Genomic DNA, 19,650 nt, shown 5'->3' with positions numbered 1-19,650 from the left:
TTTAAAATGTTAGGGGTTGTGACGATGAGAGTATTATCATAACACACGCGCTTCTCAAACAAAAAAAAAACGATTTTCTTAAGCACCGCCCATGATGTAGGTAAATAAGTAGAAATCCTTTGTGCGGAAGTGGGACCCGTATACTTTCAACGTCACATTTCGACTGTTAACCATCTGTACAAGCCTGCTCTTTGCCATTTAGTCAGCTGATAAATCGATCCATTTGTAGCTTATCTGCATATTACCGATAAGGCCAATACAGGAAACTAGGCCGAGCGAACGTGACGCCCCGAGCATTATCGTGACGTCACGTTCAACACAAACAACCCGCATGCGTCAGCGGTCACGTACCGGCGGCAAAGCGAATTGCAGAACGACGGTGGACGCAGAACTCGAAATGGCAACATCGCACCTTCGTATTGTGATGTGCCTTCTTTGAGGTATCACCGATTGCTCAATAGCCAATTAGTCGAATTCAATGTGTCATATCCCTCAATTAAGATTAGCGATTTGACGTCCAGTAATAAACAAAAACAGGCCGATTAAAGACAAAAAGAGAAAGATCAAGGTGCGATTAAATGTGGAAAGGTCGACTCGTTATCGAGAAAATACTAACCTGAATGATTTCGCTCTCGTGACGCCTGTAATCGTCGAGCCTCGCTCGGAGCAGCATATAGATCTTGGGCGATCTCAGGGCGACGTTCGCGTCCGAAATGAAGATCGGAAAGTAATTTAGATCCTTCGGGAACAGAAGCCACTGGCTTAGGTCGACTCGTTGCTAAAGAGTGACTCGTTAGGTTATGGGGTCATGTGTCGGTGTCGACTCACCTTTGGCACGACGGTGCATCCGATTCGATCTTCGTTGTGAAATAGCAAATTTTCCAGGCAACGTTTGTGCTTCGAATCCGATATCGTACTGCCGGCGCACACCATTAGGGCGTTGTGGCTGTTGAGGGTGCCGCTGAGCTTGTTTCGTAGACAACCCAGCCTCCACCATTGGATTATCGTCGAATACATGTAGTACAGTGTGAAGATCATCGCCGAAGGATTAGCTTCTTACATTCTGGGTTGTCATACCTGAAAGTGTAAAACAAATCTCAACGTCCGATAGATGGCGTTCGTCAGGCTATGTCTTTTGTAATTCATATACAAGTTTATGGTTGGCCCTACTGATAACAGCTCATATTAAGGATTAAATAACAATTTCGTAATTGTCTCAATAATAAACTGAAAAAGATTAGATCTGCTGTCACCCTGTTCAGCAGCATCATTCATTACAGACACCAATTTTGGAAATGTTGCCGTTTTCTTTCCAGCAACACTGGTACTAATACCAAAGGGTATCTGTCAAACAATTTTTTTTTCTTTCTTTCGTTACCAGGAGAGCAGAACTAAGAAAAAGGCATTTTTCGTGATTGAAGACAGATTATTTGATCTTTCATGAAAATGTAACAAAAGTGACAGAGCAGTGTGTTGCAAAAATGTTATAAATATCTATAGCAATCAGGAGAACATAAATGAGGTCCTTTTCGCACTTCACTTTATTTTTTAGCTCGGTTTTTAGTTCTTGTATACGAGGCGAAGATGTATTTCTGCTACCAATGAAACGAGCGGCTGACGAAACAATTCTTTACCAATCAGGAGAATATAAATGATACGCTTTTCCCATTTCACTTTAGATTCGGGTACTTGTACGAGAGGCGAAGAGGTATTTCTGCTCCTAACGCAAAGAGCAACCGACGAAACAACTGGTAAGTATTCTCCCACTATCAGGAAAACATAAACGAGACTCCGAGCGAGACTTTTTTCGCGCTTCACTTTAGTTTCGAGTCCATGTAGAAGAGGCAAAGATGTATTTCTGCTCCTATGCAAAGAGCGGCTGTCGAAACAATTTGTAAAAAGTCTGCGACTATCAGGAGAACATAAACGAGGTGCTTTTTGCGCTTTAATTTAGCTTTGAAGCTTTGTATAAAAGGCGAAGAGGTATTGCTGCTCCTAATGCAAAGAACGGCTGTCGAAACAATTTGTAAAAAGTCTGAGACTATCAGGAAAACATAAACGAGCCCTTTTCGTACTTCACTTTAGTTTCAGGTTCTTGTATACGAGACGAAGAGTTATTTCTGCTTCTAATACAAGGAGCGACTGACGTGCCAATTATGTAAGTATTCTCCGACTAACAGGAGAACATTAACGAGACCCTTTTCGCACGTCACATTAGTTTCGGGTTCTTGTATAAATGTATAAGAGACGAATAGATATTTCTGCTCCTAATGCACAAAACGGCTGTCGAAACAATTTGTAAAAAGTCTGAGACTATCAGGAAAATATAAACGAGCCCATTTCGCACTTCACTTTAGTTTCGGGGAGGCAAAGAGGTATTCCTGCTCCTAATGCAAAGTGTCTACCAAAAAGATTTTGTAAAAATGTTCTCTAGCAATCAGGAGAACATAAATGAGACGAGGCTAAGGAAACAATTTGTAAATATTCTCTGACTTATCAGGAGGACATAAACGAGACCCTTTTCGCACTTCACTTTAGTTTTGAGTTCTTGCATAAGAGGCGAAGAGGTATTTCTGCTCCTAATGCAAAGAACGGCTGTGGAAACAATTTGTAAAAAGTCTGAGACTATCAGGAAAACATAAAAGAGACCATTTTCGCACTTTAGTTTCGAGGAGGCAAATAGGTATTCCTGCTCCTAATGCAAAGTGTCTTCCAAAAAGATTTTGTAAAAATGTTCTCTAGCAATCAGGAGAACATAAATGAGACGAGGCTAAGGAAACAATTTGTAAATATTCTCTGACTTATCAGGAGGACATAAACGAGACCCTTTTCGCACTTCACTTTAGTTTTGAGTTCTTGCATAAGAGGCAAAGAGGTATTTCTGCTCCTAATGCAAAGAACGGCTGTGGAAACAATTTGTAAAAAGTCTGAGACTATCAGGAAAACATAAACGAGACCATTTTCGCACTTTAGTTTCGAGGAGGCAAATAGGTATTCCTGCTCCTAATGCAAAGTGTCTTCCAAAAAGATTTTGTAAAAATGTTCTCTAGCAATCAGGAGAACATAAATGAGACGAGCTAAGGAAACAATTTGTAAATATTCTCAGACTTATCAGGAGGACATAAACGAGACCCTTTTCGCACTTCACTTTAGTTTTGAGTTCTTGCATAAGAGGCAAAGAGGTATTTCTGCTCCGAATGCAAAGAACGGCTGTGGAAACAATTTGTAAAAAGTCTGAGACTATCAGGAAAACATAAACGAGACCATTTTCGCACTTTAGTTTCGAGGAGGCAAATAGGTATTCCTGCTCCTAATGCAAAGTGTCTACCAAAAAGATTTTGTAAAATATTCTCTAGCAATCAGGAGAATATAAACGAGACCCTTTTCGCACTTCACTTTAGTTTCGGGTTCTTGTATCAATGCATACGAGGAGAAGGGGTATTTCTGCTCCTAATACAAAGAGCGACTGACGTAACAATTTTGTAAGTAGGTATTCTCCGACTATTAGGAAAACATAAACGAGCCCTTTCCGCACTTCACGTTAGTTTCGGGTTCTTGTATAAGATGAGAACAGGAAAACATTTCTGCGCCTAATGCAAAGAGCGGCTGTCGAAACAATTTGTAAATGTTCTCTGAGTATCAGGATAACATAAACGAGACCCTTTTGGCACTTCGCTTTAGTTTTGAGGCCTTGGATCAAAAGAATATAATTTGGCACGAGATATTTTTTCTCCTAATGAAAAGAGTGTCTGCCAAATTCTGTAAATTCTGTAAATATTTTCTAGCAATTAGGAGTGCATAAACGAGACCTTTTTCGCACTTCATTGGAGTTTCGTATTTTTGGATACGAGGCTAAAAGGAAATTCTGCAGAGACACCGTTAAAACGATTTATAATTATTTTCCGCGTATCAGGACAACACAAACAAGACCCTTTTCAACCTTGCTTTAGTTTCGTGTTCTTGTATAAGAGGTGAAGAGGTATTTCAATTCCTAATGCAAAGTCGGCCAAAAAAATTTGTAAATATTCTCTAGCCATCAGGAGAACATAAACGAGACCCTTTTCGTACTTCACTTCAATTACGGATACTTTTATAAGAGGCGAAGAGGTGTTTTTGGTTCTAATGCAAAGAGTCGCCGACGAAACAATTTTGTTAATATTCTCTAACTACCAGGAGAACATAAAGAACCCTTTTCACACTTCACTTTTGTTTTTTTCTTAGATCAGAGGAATATAATGTGCGAGGAGGTATTTCTGCTCCTAATGCAAAAGGCGCCCGTCGAAACAATTTGCAAATATTCTCTGGCTATCAGGAGAACATAAACGACACTCCTTTCGCGCTTCACTTTAATTTTGGGTTCTTGTATAGAAGGTATTTCTGCTCCTAATGCAAAGAGCGGCTGTCGAAACAATTTGTAAATATTCTCTATCAGAAGAACATAAACGTTACCCTTTTCGCACTTCACTTTAGTTTCGGGTTGTTGTGTAAGAGGCGAAGAGGTATTTCTGCTCCTAATGCAAAGAATGGCAAAAAAAATTTGAAAATATCAATACCAATCAGGAAAACATAAAGCAGATCCTTTACTTTATTTTTGGGGTCTTGGATCCAAGGTATATAATGCAGTGACTACCAAACAACATGAGTAACAGAGACGCTTTTCGCATTTCACTTTAGTTTCGGGTTGTTGTTTATGAGGAGAAGAGGTATTTCTGCTCCTAATGCAAAGAGCGACTGACGAAACAATTTATATAAAGTCTCAAACTATCAGGAGAACATAAACGCGATTTTTTTGCACTTGACCATAGTTTTGGGTTCTTAGATCAAAGGAATATAATGTGCGAAGAGGTATTTTGCTCCTACTGCAAAGAGCGGTTGTCAAAACAATTCGTAAATATGCTCTGGTTATCAGGAGAACATAACCGAGACGCTTTTCGCATTTCAATTTAGTTTCGGGTTCTTGTACATGAGGAGAAGATGTATTTCTGCCCCTAATGCAAAGAGCGACTGACGAAACAATTTGTAAAAAGTCTCAAACTATCAGGAGAACATAAACGCGATTTTTTTTGCACTTGACCATAGTTTTAAGTTCTTAGATTAAAGGAATATAATGTGCGAAGAGGTATTTTGCCCCTAATGCAAAGAGCGGTTGTCAAAACAATTCGTAAATATGCTCTGGTTATCAGGAGAACATAACCGAGACGCTTTTCGCATTTCAATTTAGTTTCGGGTTCTTGTACATGAGGAGAAGATGTATTTCTGCCCCTAATGCAAAGAGCGACTGACGAAACAATTTGTAAAAAGTCTCAAACTATCAGGAGAACATAAACGCGATTTTTTTTGCACTTGACCATAGTTTTAAGTTCTTAGATTAAAGGAATATAATGTGCGAAGAGGTATTTTGCCCCTAATGCAAAGAGCGGTTGTCAAAACAATTCGTAAATATGCTCTGGTTATCAGGAGAACATAACCGAGACGCTTTTCGCATTTCAATTTAGTTTCGGGTTCTTGTACATGAGGAGAAGATGTATTTCTGCCCCTAATGCAAAGAGCGACTGACGAAACAATTTGTAAAAAGTCTCAAACTATCAGGAGAACATAAACGCGATTTTGTTTTGCACTTGACCATAGTTTTGGGTTCTTAGATTAAAGGAATATAATGTGCGAAGAGGTATTCTGCTCCTAATGCAAAGAGCGGTTGTCAAAACGATTCGTAAATATGCTCTGGTTATCAGGAGAACATAAACGAAACTCTTTTCGCACTTCACTTTAGTTTTGGGTTCTTGTATAAGAGGCGAAGAAGTATTTCTGCTCCTAATGGAAAGAGCGACAATTTGTAAACATTCTCCTAATATCAGGAGAACATAAACGAGTCCCTTTTCGCACTTTGCTTTAGTTTCGTGTTCTTGTATAAAAGGCGAAGAGGTATTTCTGCTCCTAATGCAAAGAGCTGTTGACAAAACAATTTTGTAAATATCCTCTAGCAATCAGGAGAACATAAACGTGATCCTTTTCACACTTCACTGTAGTTTCGGGTTCTTGAATAAGAGGCGAAGAGGTATTTTTGCCCTAATGTGCCAAAAAATTCTGTAAATAGTCTATCAGGAAATCATAAAAGAGTTCTTTTGCGCCTTTCAAGAGGCACGTTTCTGTGAACTTTGTTAAAACGTCTTTGGAGTTTTCTTTAGAGATTGTGGGACCTTGTTTGAAACTGTCATAAAACTTCCTTGGAGACTTGCTTCATATTTGAAGTTGTTCTATCCCCAATACATCCCTCTACAAAAAATGAGCAAAACGAAAAAAACAACACGATCGGTATATTACGAAAGTGCCACACCCTGTATATCAAAAATGAAAGTTATACGCATATTTACACTAGATTTGCCTGGAATTCCTCGGTTTCCACAGCGACTTTCACTTATCATCGCAAATGCTAACAACCACTATATGAATCAAATGCGATAAGTTAATTGGAAATACCCTGAACGCACAGAGAATTGTTTAAGTGCACAAACAATTCATTACTATCATAGTAGGCAAATATGTATGCGAAAACCGGTGGACATTACCTGACTAATTACAAATATTTCCATTGCATGACGCCTTTACGTAGTTTGCGCCCTATCTCACCAAAAGACGCATAGTAGTGAAGTAGGCCGATCAGTCGTTTTCCAATTCTTTTCTTTATCTACCGCTAGATGGTATGCCACAAGAAACAAATGCTAGATTTGCTATACCAAGCGAATGTACCGGGTGACCCAATAAGACTGTTCCTCGGCCATATCCCGGGAATTGTTCATCGTATGACTTAGCGGGAAAAAATTATTGGGTAAATCGGTTATGAAAAATCGCTGGAAAATATTTTCATGTTCTAAAAATGACCACCAGAGGGCGTAACTACCATCTCAAATTTAAAAATTGCATTTTCTTTAAATTTCGCGCAATAAAACTAAGCACTTTTTTCACATATTTAAAGAGAACCAGTTTATCTATCATTTTCGTAAAAACAAAAACTCAGTAATTTCAAAAACAAAGATGGCGTGGGGCGTTCAATTGTTTTTGCAATAACCTGCTTTAACTTCTTAACGGTTTGACCGATTTTAACAAATTTGGTATCGTTGAAAAGAGCATCCCTTGAGCAATAGGAATCAATCAAAACATAGTTAATTTAGTTGAATCCTTCTCAGCCAGGGGGCTAGTTTTGGCACTATGATCCAAAATCCTTAAAAAATTTAAAAAATCAAATGGAATGGTATGACTTTTTCTATACGAAAAAGTAGCAAAATAACATTCAAAGAGGCCAGTGAAAACCGTTTTTAAAAATATCGTTCCTAAAAAATTTTTAGTTAATTTTACCAAATTGAAAGAAAATGCAATTTTAAAATTTAAGGTGGCAGTTACGCCTTCTGTTGGTCATTTTTAGAACTTGAAAATATTTTCCAGCGATTCTTCATGACTGATTTACCCAATAATTTTTTTGCCCGTCATATGACGAACGGTTCTCGAGATATGGCCGAGTAACAGTCTTATTGGGTCACCCGGTACGAACAAAACGAGCTACGTACATTGATCGGAGAAAATTGGGACGATCAATTGTTTTCGCGAATTCTTTTATTTTTCAAGACGGGCGGTGTCCAAAAAGAAACAAATGACCGTGTGACTGTGACCAACCAAGAGAACGGACCAAAAAAATGACCTGCATTGGAGCAAATTTGGCCGATTAATTATTTTGTAATTCTTTTGTTTTTCGAGGAAGTGAATCTATCGATAGATGGTATGGGGCGGCGTCCCACCTGAAACAAATGCTAGTTTAACTGAAACCAACCAATAGAACGACTTCTATTGGAGCAAATTGGGCCAATCAATTGTTCTCAACTTCTTTTCTTTTTCGAAACAGTGAAGTGCTATACTTGGTCAGATCTTGTGAACACAATCATCATATGACAAACCACGATGCAAAAAAGCCCCCTTTTCCATCGCGTCCGCGGCGGGGAAAAAAAAGTGTCAAAAATCACAAACCGCACAAAGATAAACAATTAATTTTCGAAAACAATTAAGCGTCGAATTAAACAAAAATATTGATACGAAGACCATTCTTCAATTACACATCGAGTGTATTAAAAAAATCTACAACTTGAATAAACAGTGATAATGGTAATTAGTGCCAATGAACTTATGTATTGATAACAACGGTTGATAAAGGAAGCGTCATGTCAAGAATCGAAAGTTAAGTTTTTTTCTTCTGAAACGCGGAGATCAAACTTTCAAAAAAAATCTCCTGACCTGAGGTTTCGCTTTTTTTTTATTTCTCGAGTTGCCCAAAATTGCATCGAACCGAGTCAGTTATCAAGCGATGTCTGCTGCCATCTTCTATCGTTGAAGAAGTTTGCCAATAATTTATCTAGAAAAATTATCGAGACGACATTATGACCTTTTAGCCCATGAATAAGATTGGGGCAACGGCATCCAAAATAACTCGATCTAGGGTCGCTCATTGGGGGTTGTACAGAACTCTATGCTCCCCCCTCCTCCTCAAGTTTAGAGGCAACCTGCCGAAAGATCGAGAGCATTACCTTTTGGCTGTATTGAAACACTTATGCCGAACTCGCCTGATATTTTTACAGGTACAGTGTTCGCAATTAACTCGAAAATCAAGTGTAACTAAAACTTGGTACCGATGATTAGTATATTACATTAATGCCGAATGCGCCAGGCCTGCGCTCCTGATGCCTTTTTGGAAATCTCGTGGTCTCCTGTTAACTTTTGATTTGATTACAAAAGGTTACCAGAAGAACTTGGATTGTCCAAGTTGATGATTTTTAACTGTGCGCTTATGTTAGATGTTAGTGTCAGGGCAACATAGCAACTCCCCTCCTGCTACACTTACCAAAAAACCTAAACCACTACAACCCTTCAAAACCGTTCAAAAAAAGGTGACCGGTTGCAATGTAATCATGGTAATGTTATCAGTATCAATGCAGTTTTATACAATGTATAATGTTATCAAAGCACTAACCTTTTCCACATATCCATGCAATACAGATACGCATAATGAGTTTGAATATCTCGAAGAGATTTCCACCTCACACAATAAATACGCCTGAACTTTCCGATAAAGTGACCGAAATATCTTAGTGTTTACGTGATCTGCGTTTTTAATACGTTGAACAATAACAACACTAGCATTTTAAACGTAAAACGCAAGTAAATAAGATAACAACTAGACAAATCGAATAAAAAATACAATATTTATGTCTACAATGTATCAATAATCCGTTCCCGCTATCTTGCAACGATGTGGGGTGCCCCGTGGTTCAGGCAAGCGACCTGTGATATTGACCATAAGACTATTGATAATTTGTAATCCTTTTTTTGGATTCTTATCAATTTTCAGTATCACCATTCGGGAGCCCAAAAAAAGCGGCCGTTGGAATTCCCAAAATCCTATAAAGCTGTTGATCTTCTCGATCTCTTTATTTCAATGATTGAATTAAAAGTACGCCCCAATTAAAAAATACTGAAATCCCAGTAACAACATTCTGATTTGAGATTTTGGAATTTTTTGAAACATCAATTATTCGCTAACGTCAACATCTGAGACTGGAAACCCAAAGAACGCTCTAAATAAATAATCCTGAAATCTCAATGTAAAGAAATTCTGAAATTAAAAAAAAAATCTTTTTTTAGAATTTTTGAAACATCAAAAAACTACAATTAGGTAACGTCTGAGAACTGCAATCAATTAAACCAAATAAAAAATACTGAAATCCCGGAATAATGAAGTGTTGAAATCGAGGTTGAAATCATAATGGAAATTTTCATCTTTTTTTGAAGCTTTTTGAAACATCAAAATACTACAATTAGGTAACGTAAACCCAAAAAATGCTCTAAATAAAAATAATGAGATACAGAAGTAATGAAATTCTGAAATCCTAAGAATGGGAATTCTCATCTAGTTTTTTATAATTTTTAAAACATTCAAATACTACAATTAGGTGACACCAAAACCTGCGACTGGGATCGGTCGGTTAACCTAAAGAGCGCTCCAAATGAAAATTACTAAAATTCCTGAAATCCTAAAACTGGAAATTCTTATCTCGATTTTTGGAATTTTTGAAACATTCAAAAACTACAATTAAGTAACACCAAAACCAAAGAATCAGAAAACCCAAACAACGCTCCAAATGAAAAATACTAAAATTCCGAAGTGATTAAATAAGGAAATCCTAAGAATAGGAATTCTCCTCTTGTTTTTTGAAATTTTTAAGACATTAAAATACTACAATTAGGTGACACCAAAACCTGCGACTGGGATCAATAAACCCAAGCAACGGTCCAAATGAGAAATACTACAATTCCTGAAATCCTAATAATGAAAATCGTTTTTTGGAAATTTTTGAAACATTCAAAAACTACAATTAGGTAATACCAAAACCAGAATCAGTAAACCCAACGAATGATCCAAACGAAAACTAGTAAAATTTCAGAGTAAAGTAAATTCTGAAATCTTAATAAACTCATCTCGTTTTTGAAATGTTTAAAACATTCAAAAACTACAATTGGGTATCACCAAAACCTGAGAATGGGATCAGTAAACCCAAAGAACGCTCCAAATGAAAAATTCTAATAATAATAATAATAATATCACAACCCACTCGTATTCCACCCAAACGCAAAGCCAAAGAAACACTTACACAATAAACTCCATTTAATAAAATTACAGGAATTATTATAATGATTTTTTTTTTGTTTTCCTCTTTCCTGATAGCGTTGGCTATTGTGCCCATCAATAGGTATGTTGGTAAGTACGAATTACATACTATCCCTAGATGTCCAATGTACGTGTGTGATTTTTTTTTTTAAGGACACAACTTCGCCAGACACAGACACTAATCGTTACTTGATTTTAATCCGTGCGATTAGTTAACCAGGCTAGATCTGAGTTCTCACAAGAAACACCGACCATAATAATAATGGGAATTCTCATAGTTTTTTATAATTTTTCAAACATTTAAATTACTAAAATTCCTGAAATCCTAAAACGGAATTCTTATCTCGTTTTTTTTTTGGAATTTATGAAACATTCGAAAACTACAATTAGGTAACACCAAAACGTGAGGCTGGGATCAGTAAATCCAAAAAACGCTCCAAATGAAAAATACTAAAATTCCGGAGTAATACAATTCTGAAATCCTACAAATATTCTCATCTCGTTTTTTTGAATTTTTTGAAACATTTAAATACTGCAATTAGGTACCACCGAAACCTGAAGCTTGGCAGATCAGTAACGCAAAAGAACTCCCCCAATGAAAAACCGCAAAATTCCGGAGTAATGAAATTCTGAAATCCCAAGAATGGGAATTCTCATCTCGTTTTTTTGGAATTTTTGAAACATTCAAAAACCACAATTGGGTAACACCAAAACCTGAGGCTGGGATCAGTAATCCCAAAAATCGCTCCAAATGAAAAATACTAAAAATTCCTCAAATTTTAAAGATGGGAATTCTTATCTCGTTTTTTGGAATTTTTAAAAGATTAAAATACAATAGTAATACGTTTAGACGCATTCCCAATGAAATCGGCGCCACACATCGTTTTTTAATGACAACTTTTCGTGAAAAAGTACGTGCTACTTGAAAATGCATGAAATCCATTTCTAGGACATCAATGTAATGAGTTTCCACGTTTTTCCAACGAAATCAGTGCTCAATAACGATTTTGACAGTTCTCAAAGTAATCAGTATCAAATTTAGGAATGCGTTTAGACGTATTCCCAACTAAATCGGCGACCATACGTCGTTTTTTTAATGACAACTCTTCGTGAAAAAATAGGTGCTAATTCAAAATGCATGAAATCCATTTCTAGGACATCAATCTAATGCGTTTCCATGTTTTTCCAACGAAATCAGTGCTCAATAACGATTTTGACAGTTCTCAAAGTAATCAGTATCAAATTTAGGAATGCGTTTAGACGTGTTCCCAACTAAATCGGCGACCATACGTCGTTTTTTTAATGACAACTCTTCGTGAAAAAATAGGTGCTAATTCAAAATGCATGAAATCCATTTCTAGGACATCAATCTAATGAGTTTCCACGTTTTCCCAACGAAATCAGTGCTCAATATCGATTTTGACAGTTCTCAAAGTAATCAGAATCAAATTTAGGAATGCGTTTAGACGTATTCCCAACTAAACGGCGATCATACGTCGTTTTTTTTAATGACAACTCTTCGTGAAAAAATAGGTGCTAATTCAAAATGCATGAAATCCATTTCTAGGACATCAATCTAATGCGTTTCCATGTTTTTCCAACGAAATCAGTGCTCAATAACGATTTTGACAGTTCTCAAAGTAATCAGTATCAAATTTAGGAATGCGTTTAGACGTATTCCCAACTAAACGGCGATCATACGTCGTTTGTTTAATGACAACTCTTCGTGAAAAAATAGGTGCTAATTCAAAATGCATGAAATCCATTTCTAGGACATCAATCTAATGAGTTTCCACGTTTTCCCAACGAAATCAGTGCTCAATATCGATTTTGACAGTTCTCAAAGTAATCAGAATCAAATTTAGGAATGCGTTTAGACGTATTCCCAACTAAACGGCGATCATACGTCGTTTGTTTAATGACAACTCTTCGTAAAAAAATAGGTGCTAATTCAAAATGCATGAAATCCATTTCTAGGACATCAATCTAATGCGTTTCCATGTTTTTCCAACGAAATCAGTGCTCAATATCGATTTTGACAGTTCTCAAAGTAATCAGAATCAAATTTAGGAATGCGTTTAGACGTATTCCCAACTAAACGGCGATCATACGTCGTTTGTTTAATGACAACTCTTCGTGAAAAAATAGGTGCTAATTCAAAATGCATGAAATCCATTTCTAGGACATCAATCTAATGAGTTTCCACGTTTTCCCAACGAAATCAGTGCTCAATAACGATTTTGATAGTTCTCAAAGTAGTCAGCATCAAATTTAAGAATGCGTTTAGACGTATTCCCAATGAAATCGGCGACCATACGTTGTTTTTTTAATGACAACTCTTCGTGAAAAAATAGGTGCTAATTCAAAATGCATAAAATCCATTTCTAGGACATCAATCTAATGAGTTTCCACGTTTTTCCAACGAAATCAGTGCTCAATAACGATTTTGACAGTTCTTAAAGTAATCACCATCAAATTTACGAATGCGTTTAGACGTATTCCCAATTAAATCGGCGACCATACGTCGTTTTTTTAATGACAACTCTTCGTGAAAAAGTATGTGCTACTTGAAAATGCATGAAATCCATTTCTAGGACATCAATCTAATGAGTTTCCACGTTTTTCCAACGAAATCAGTGCTCAATATCGATTTTGACAGTTCTCAAAGTAATCAGCATCAAATTTAAGAATGCGTTTAGACGTATTCCCAATTAAATCGGCGACATACGCCGTTTTTTTAATGACAACTTTTCGTGGAAAAGTAGGTGCTAATTCAAAATGCATGAAATCCATTTCTAGGACATCAATCTAATGAGTTTCCACGTTTTTCCAAAGAAATCAGTGCTCTATAACGATTTTAACAGTTCTCAAAGTAATCAGCATCAAATTTAAGAATGCGTTTAGACGTATTCCCAATGAAATCGGCGACAAACATCGTTTTTGAATGACAACTTTTCGTGAAAAAGTATGTGCTAATTCAAAATGCATGAAATCCATTTCTAGGACATCAATCTAATGAGTTCCCACGTTTTCCCAACGAAATCAGTGCTCAATAGCGATTTTGACAGTTCTCAAAGTAATCAGCATCAAATTTAAGAATGCGTTTAGACGTATTCCCAATTAAATCGGCGACATACGCCGTCTTTTTAATGACAACTTTTCGTGGAAAAGTAGGTGCTAATTCAAAATGCATGAAATCCATTTCTAGGACATCAATCTTATGAGTTTCCACGTTTTTCCAACGAAATCAGTGCTCAATATCGATTTTGACAGTTCTCAAAGTAATCAGAATCAAATTTAGGAATGCGTTTAGACGTATTCCCAATTAAATCGGCGACCATACGTCGTTTTTTTAATGACAACTCTTCGTGAAAAAGTATGTGCTACTTGAAAATGCATGAAATCCATTTCTAGGACATCAATCTAATGAGTTTCCACGTTTTTCCAACGAAATCAGTGCTCAATAGCGATTTTGACAGTTTTGAAAGTAATCGGCATTAAATTTAAGAATGCGTTTAGACGTATTCCCAATTAAATCGGCGACATACGCCGTTTTTTTAATGACAACTTTTCGTGGAAAAGTAGGTGCTAATTCAAAATGCATGAAATCCATTTCTAGGACATCAATCTAATGAGTTTCCACGTTTTTCCAACGAAATCAGTGCTCAATAGCGATTTTGACAGTTTTCAAAGTAATCAGCATCAAATCTAAGAATGCGTTTAGACGTATTCCCAATGAAATCGGCGACATACGCCGTTTTTTTAATGACAACTTTTCGTGAAAAAGTATGTGCTACTTGAAAATGCATGAAATCCATTTCTAGGGCATCAATCTAATGAGTTTCCATGTTTTTCCAACGAAATCAGTGCTCAATAACGATCTTGACAGTTCTCAAAGTAATCAGCATCAAATTTAAGAATGCGTTTAGACGTATTCCCAATTAAATCGGCGACATACGCCGTTTTTTTAATGACAACTTTTCGTGGAAAAGTAGGTGCTAATTCAAAATGCATGAAATCCATTTCTAGGACATCAATCTAATGAGTTTCCACGTTTTTCCAACGAAATCAGTGCTCAATAGCGATTTTGACAGTTTTCAAAGTAATCAGCATCAAATCTAAGAATGCGTTTAGACGTATTCCCAATGAAATCGGCGACATACGCCGTTTTTTTAATGACAACTTTTCGTGAAAAAGTAGGTGCTAATTCAAAATGCATGAAATCCATTTCTAGGACATCAATCTAATGAGTTTCCATGTTTTTCCAACGAAATCAGTGCTCAATAACGATTTTGACAGTTCTCAAAGTAATCAGCATCAAATTTAAGAATGCGTTTAGACGTATTCCCAATTAAATCGGCGACATACGCCGTTTTTTTAATGACAACTCTTCGTGAAAAAATAGGTGCTAATTCAAAATGCATGAAATCCATTTCTAGGACATCAATCTAATGAGTTTCCACGTTTTTCCAACGAAATCAGTGCTCAATAGCGATTTTGACAGTTTTGAAAGTAATCGGCATCAAATTTAAGAATGCGTTTAGACGTATTCCCAATTAAATCGGCGACATACGCCGTTTTTTTAATGACAACTTTTCGTGGAAAAGTAGGTGCTAATTCAAAATGCATGAAATCCATTTCTAGGACATCAATCTAATGAGTTTCCACGTTTTTCCAACGAAATCAGTGCTCAATAGCGATTTTGACAGTTTTCAAAGTAATCAGCATCAAATCTAAGAATGCGTTTAGACGTATTCCCAATGAAATCGGCGACATACGCCGTTTTTTTAATGACAACTTTTCGTGAAAAAGTATGTGCTACTTGAAAATGCATGAAATCCATTTCTAGGGCATCAATCTAATGAGTTTCCATGTTTTTCCAACGAAATCAGTGCTCAATAACGATCTTGACAGTTCTCAAAGTAATCAGCATCAAATTTAAGAATGCGTTTAGACGTATTCCCAATTAAATCGGCGACATACGCCGTTTTTTTAATGACAACTCTTCGTGAAAAAGTAGGTGCTAATTCAAAATGCATGAAATCCATTTCTAGGACATCAATCTAATGAGTATCCACGTTTTTCCAAAGAAATCAGTGCTCTATAACGATTTTAACAGTTCTCAAAGTAATCAGCATCAAATTTAAGAATGCGTTTAGACGTATTCCCAATGAAATCGGCGACAAACATCGTTTTTGAATGACAACTCTTCATGAAAAAGTAGGTGCTAATTCAAAATGCATGAAATCCATTTCTAGGACATCAATCTAATGAGTTCCCACGTTTTCCCAACGAAATCAGTGCTCAATAGCGATTTTGACAGTTCTCAAAGTAATCAGCATCAAATTTAAGAATGCGTTTAGACGTATTCCCAATTAAATCGGCGACCATACGTCGTTTTTTTACTGACAACTCTTCGTGAAAAAGTAGCTGCTAATTCAAAAAGCATGAAATCCATTTATAGGACATCAATCTAATGAGTTTCCACGTTTTTCCAACGAAATCTGTGCTCAACAACGATTTTAATAGTTCTCAAAGTAGTCAGCATCAAATTTAGGAATGCATTTAGACGTATTCCCAATGAAATCGGCGTACAGACACTCTTTTTTTAAATTAGGTTTATTCCCTACTGTAAGTGCCGGACCTAAGTCCCTCCAAATGAAAAAACGATAAGTTAATATCTTAACAACTGTCCCTTTCTCCGTATCCTAAAGGGTTGGTAGGGACTGGTAAGGAGAGGGTTTTAGACTTTCGGTTCGCTATCATTTCGACAAACGCGTCACCGCGATGGACGTTCACAGAGTGGTACAAACTCAAAATAGAAAACCATTGATTAGCTCCCGCCGATAAATTTCCCCCCGAAAAAAAGGAAAAACTAAAAGTCAAGCACAAAAACCGAATATATCTGGTTAGTGTTTCGATTATATCATAATTAGCATTTTTTTTAAATAAACCTAATTAAGTCGTTTCAAAACACTTAATCACTCCTGCAATAAAACGAACACAACGCTACGGGTGGCGAAAAACGGCGAAGGGCGCGATCTTTCGTCATCCGATTTTTTTTGGGAAACGGGACCGATCTTTCATAAACTCCAAAATCAAAGCATCAACACTGATTAAGGCAAGGACAAGCGTTAGAAGATATTAATATTACACATTCAGTGGGGGCCAGTTAGTAACAAGATCAGGCTCGGACTTTCAAGTCCTTATCAAATGATAGTTAATTTCCATAATAACATTTACTGCTCTAAAAATCGTGGCGCTTATCGCATTCTGTGTAAATACGATTAGCGGGGAGTGATTAATTTTTCGTCCAGGCCCCTCCAATGGTAGGTATGCGATAAGAGGTGATCTTAAGGTAGGTATCCTCTACAAAAATTAAATCTCTTGTATACATTTTGCCACTTTGCCGTACCAAGACGCCTGGGACAAGGCCTCCCCTGTCGGGTAGGTACTTAAAATCCATTCAGTATTCCTTCTTTAGCAGGAGTTTTCCGATTGACAATCGCAGTTAGTTGCAATGAGCAGCTCAGACAATTTGCCTAATCAAAAGTCGTCTAGAGTACTTCGCTAAAAGAAAGATATATCCAGCGTTAAACGCCTTCAAAATGGCATGGCGGAATTATGTTAGGAAAACTATTTTGAAGATAAAACTTACCTTCGGTGAAGGCGTATATAACGAAATAACCACAATAACGCCAATTCAAAAAATTTTCAAAAAAATGTAAGTAATGCTTGCCCCTGAAGACGATTTTAATAGCATTTCGAAAGAAAATGACCATAAATTATGAAGAAAAGAGGAATGTAAGAAAATTTTTAAAAAAGTCAGCACTCTGATTTTAACATATTAAAAAAAATTCAAGAAAATCTCAATATGTTTTGCTCTTAAAAAAACCCTAGGAAAATCGCATGATTTCGGCAGTTTCAGGAAATTGAAGAAATTGACGAGAATTTCGGGAGAACATAAAGATTTCAATGTGACTTTGAAGGGTCGCAAAAGAATTTTAATAGAATTTGAAGAAAATTGTAAAATATCATAGTTTTTGAAGACCGAGGAGAATTTTAACAGAATTTTAATAAAACCCCAAAAGAGCTGCATTAGGTGTTCACGAGGTCCAAAAAAAGGCACAAAATCAGCTCGCTTTTTCAAAAGGAATCACAACGGCACAATAGGAACTCGATTTGTACCGAACTCCCCTTTGCTTCACTAAGTATTGAGGGAATTAGAGCTCATTTATTAGATTTGACTAAAGAACAAAAAAAAAGAAAAATTGCCGAGCGAGCCGAAGGCGAGTTCGGCACACAATCGGCCTGTTTCTTCAAAACGAAGAGCAGCAGGAGCTCAGTTTGTTCTGAACTCATCTTTGCTTAGCTAGTCATTGATTGATTCGGAACTCATTTATTAGATTTGACTGAAAACCAAAAAAAAAAAGAAAATTGCCGAGTGAGCCGAAGGCGAGTTCGGCACACAATCGGCTCGTTTCTTCAAAACGAATACCAACGGCACAGCTGGAGTTCGATTTGTACCGAACTCCCCTTTGCTTCACTAAGTATTGAGTGATTTAGAGCTCATTTATTAGATTTGACTGAAGAACAAAAAAAAAAGAAAAATTGCCGAGCGAGCCAAAGGCGAGTTCGGCACACAATCGGCCTGTTTCTTCAAAACGAAGAGCAGCAGGAGCTCAGTTTGTTCTGAACTCATCTTTGCTTAGCTAGTCATTGATTGATTCGGAACTCATTTATTAGATTTGACTGAAAACCAAAAAAAAAAAAAAATTGCCGAGTGAGCCGAAGGCGAGTTCGGCACACAATCGGCTCGTTTCTTCAAAACGAATACCAACGGCACAGCTGGAGTTCGATTTGTACCGAACTCCCCTTTGCTTCACTAAGTATTGAGGGAATTAGAGCTCATTTATTAGATTTGACTGAAGAACAAAAAAAAAAGAAAAATTGCCGAGCGAGCCGAAGGCGAGTTCGGCACACAATCGGCTCGTTTCTTCAAAACGAAGAACAGCAGGAGCTCAGTTTGTTCTGAACTCATCTTTGCTTAGCTAGTCATTGATTGATTCCGAACTCATTTATTAGATTTGACTGAAGAACAAAAAAAAAGAAAAATTGTCGAGCGAGCCGAAGGCGAGTTCAACACACAATCGGCCCGTTTCTTCAAAATGAAGACCAACGGCCCAGCTGGAGCTCGATTTGTACCGAACTCCCCTTTGCTTCACTAAGTATTGAGTGATTTAGAGTTCATTTATTAGATTTGACTGAAGAACAAAAAAAAGAAAAATTGCCGAGCGAGCCAAAGGCGAGTTCGGCACACAATCGGCTCGATCCATCAAAACAAAACACAGCAGGAGCTCAATTTCTTCCGAACTCACCTTTGCTTAGGCAGTCATTGATGCAGAGCTCATTTATTACACTTGATCGAAGATAAAAAAAAAGGGCCATTGCCGAGCGAGCCGAAGACGAGTTCAGTACAAAATCGGCTCGTTTCTTCAAAACGATTCACAACGGCACTGCCGGTGCTCAATTAGTGCCGAACTTCCCTTATTAAGTGATGAGTGAGCTCATTTATTAGATTTGACTGAAGACCAAAAGAAAAAAGAAAATTGCCGAGCGAGCCGAAGGTGAGTTCGGCACACAATCGGCTCGTTTCTTCAAAACGAAGATCAACGGCACAGCTGGAGCTCGATTTGTACCGAACTCCCCTTTGCTTCACTAAGTATTGAGTGATTTAGAGCTCATTTATTAGATTTGACTGAAGAATAAAAAAAAAGGACATTGCCGAGCGAGGCGAAGGCGAGTTCGGCACACAATCGGCCCGTTTTTTCAAAACGAAGAGCCGCAGGAGCTCAGTTTGTTCTGAACTCATCTTTGTTTAGGTAGTCGTTGATTGATTCGGAACTCATTTATTAGATTTGACTGAAAACCAAAAAAAAAAG

The 19,650-nt window shown here is 37.1% G+C and overlaps 1 protein-coding gene across 5 annotated transcripts in view; it reads right to left on the bottom strand.

Moving 5' to 3' along the window:
- Positions 1 to 19,650, bottom strand: part of LOC116161516 (biotin--protein ligase) — a 53,620-nt gene that overhangs the window by 20,825 nt on the left and 13,145 nt on the right. For 4 of the 5 annotated variants that reach the window (XM_031474873.1, XM_031474877.1, XM_031474874.1 and 1 more), the window contains 2 exons: positions 829 to 1,077; positions 617 to 778 (listed from right to left, as the gene is read on the bottom strand). In XM_031474873.1, coding sequence (XP_031330733.1) covers positions 617 to 778; positions 829 to 1,038 — 372 coding nt within the window. In that variant the 5' untranslated portion in view covers positions 1,039 to 1,077. Of the gene's footprint in view, positions 1 to 616; positions 779 to 828; positions 1,078 to 9,013; positions 9,120 to 19,650 lie in introns of those variants that run through there. The other variant, XM_031474876.1, reaches the window with a different exon arrangement.

This window comes from Photinus pyralis, unplaced genomic scaffold, assembly GCF_008802855.1.
Source record: "Photinus pyralis isolate 1611_PpyrPB1 unplaced genomic scaffold, Ppyr1.3 Ppyr1.4_LG10, whole genome shotgun sequence".
In the NCBI taxonomy this organism is placed as follows: domain Eukaryota; kingdom Metazoa; phylum Arthropoda; class Insecta; order Coleoptera; family Lampyridae; genus Photinus; species Photinus pyralis.
The sequence above is the reverse complement of the archived record's forward strand: the minus strand, read 5'-3'. Positions and strand labels throughout refer to the sequence as shown.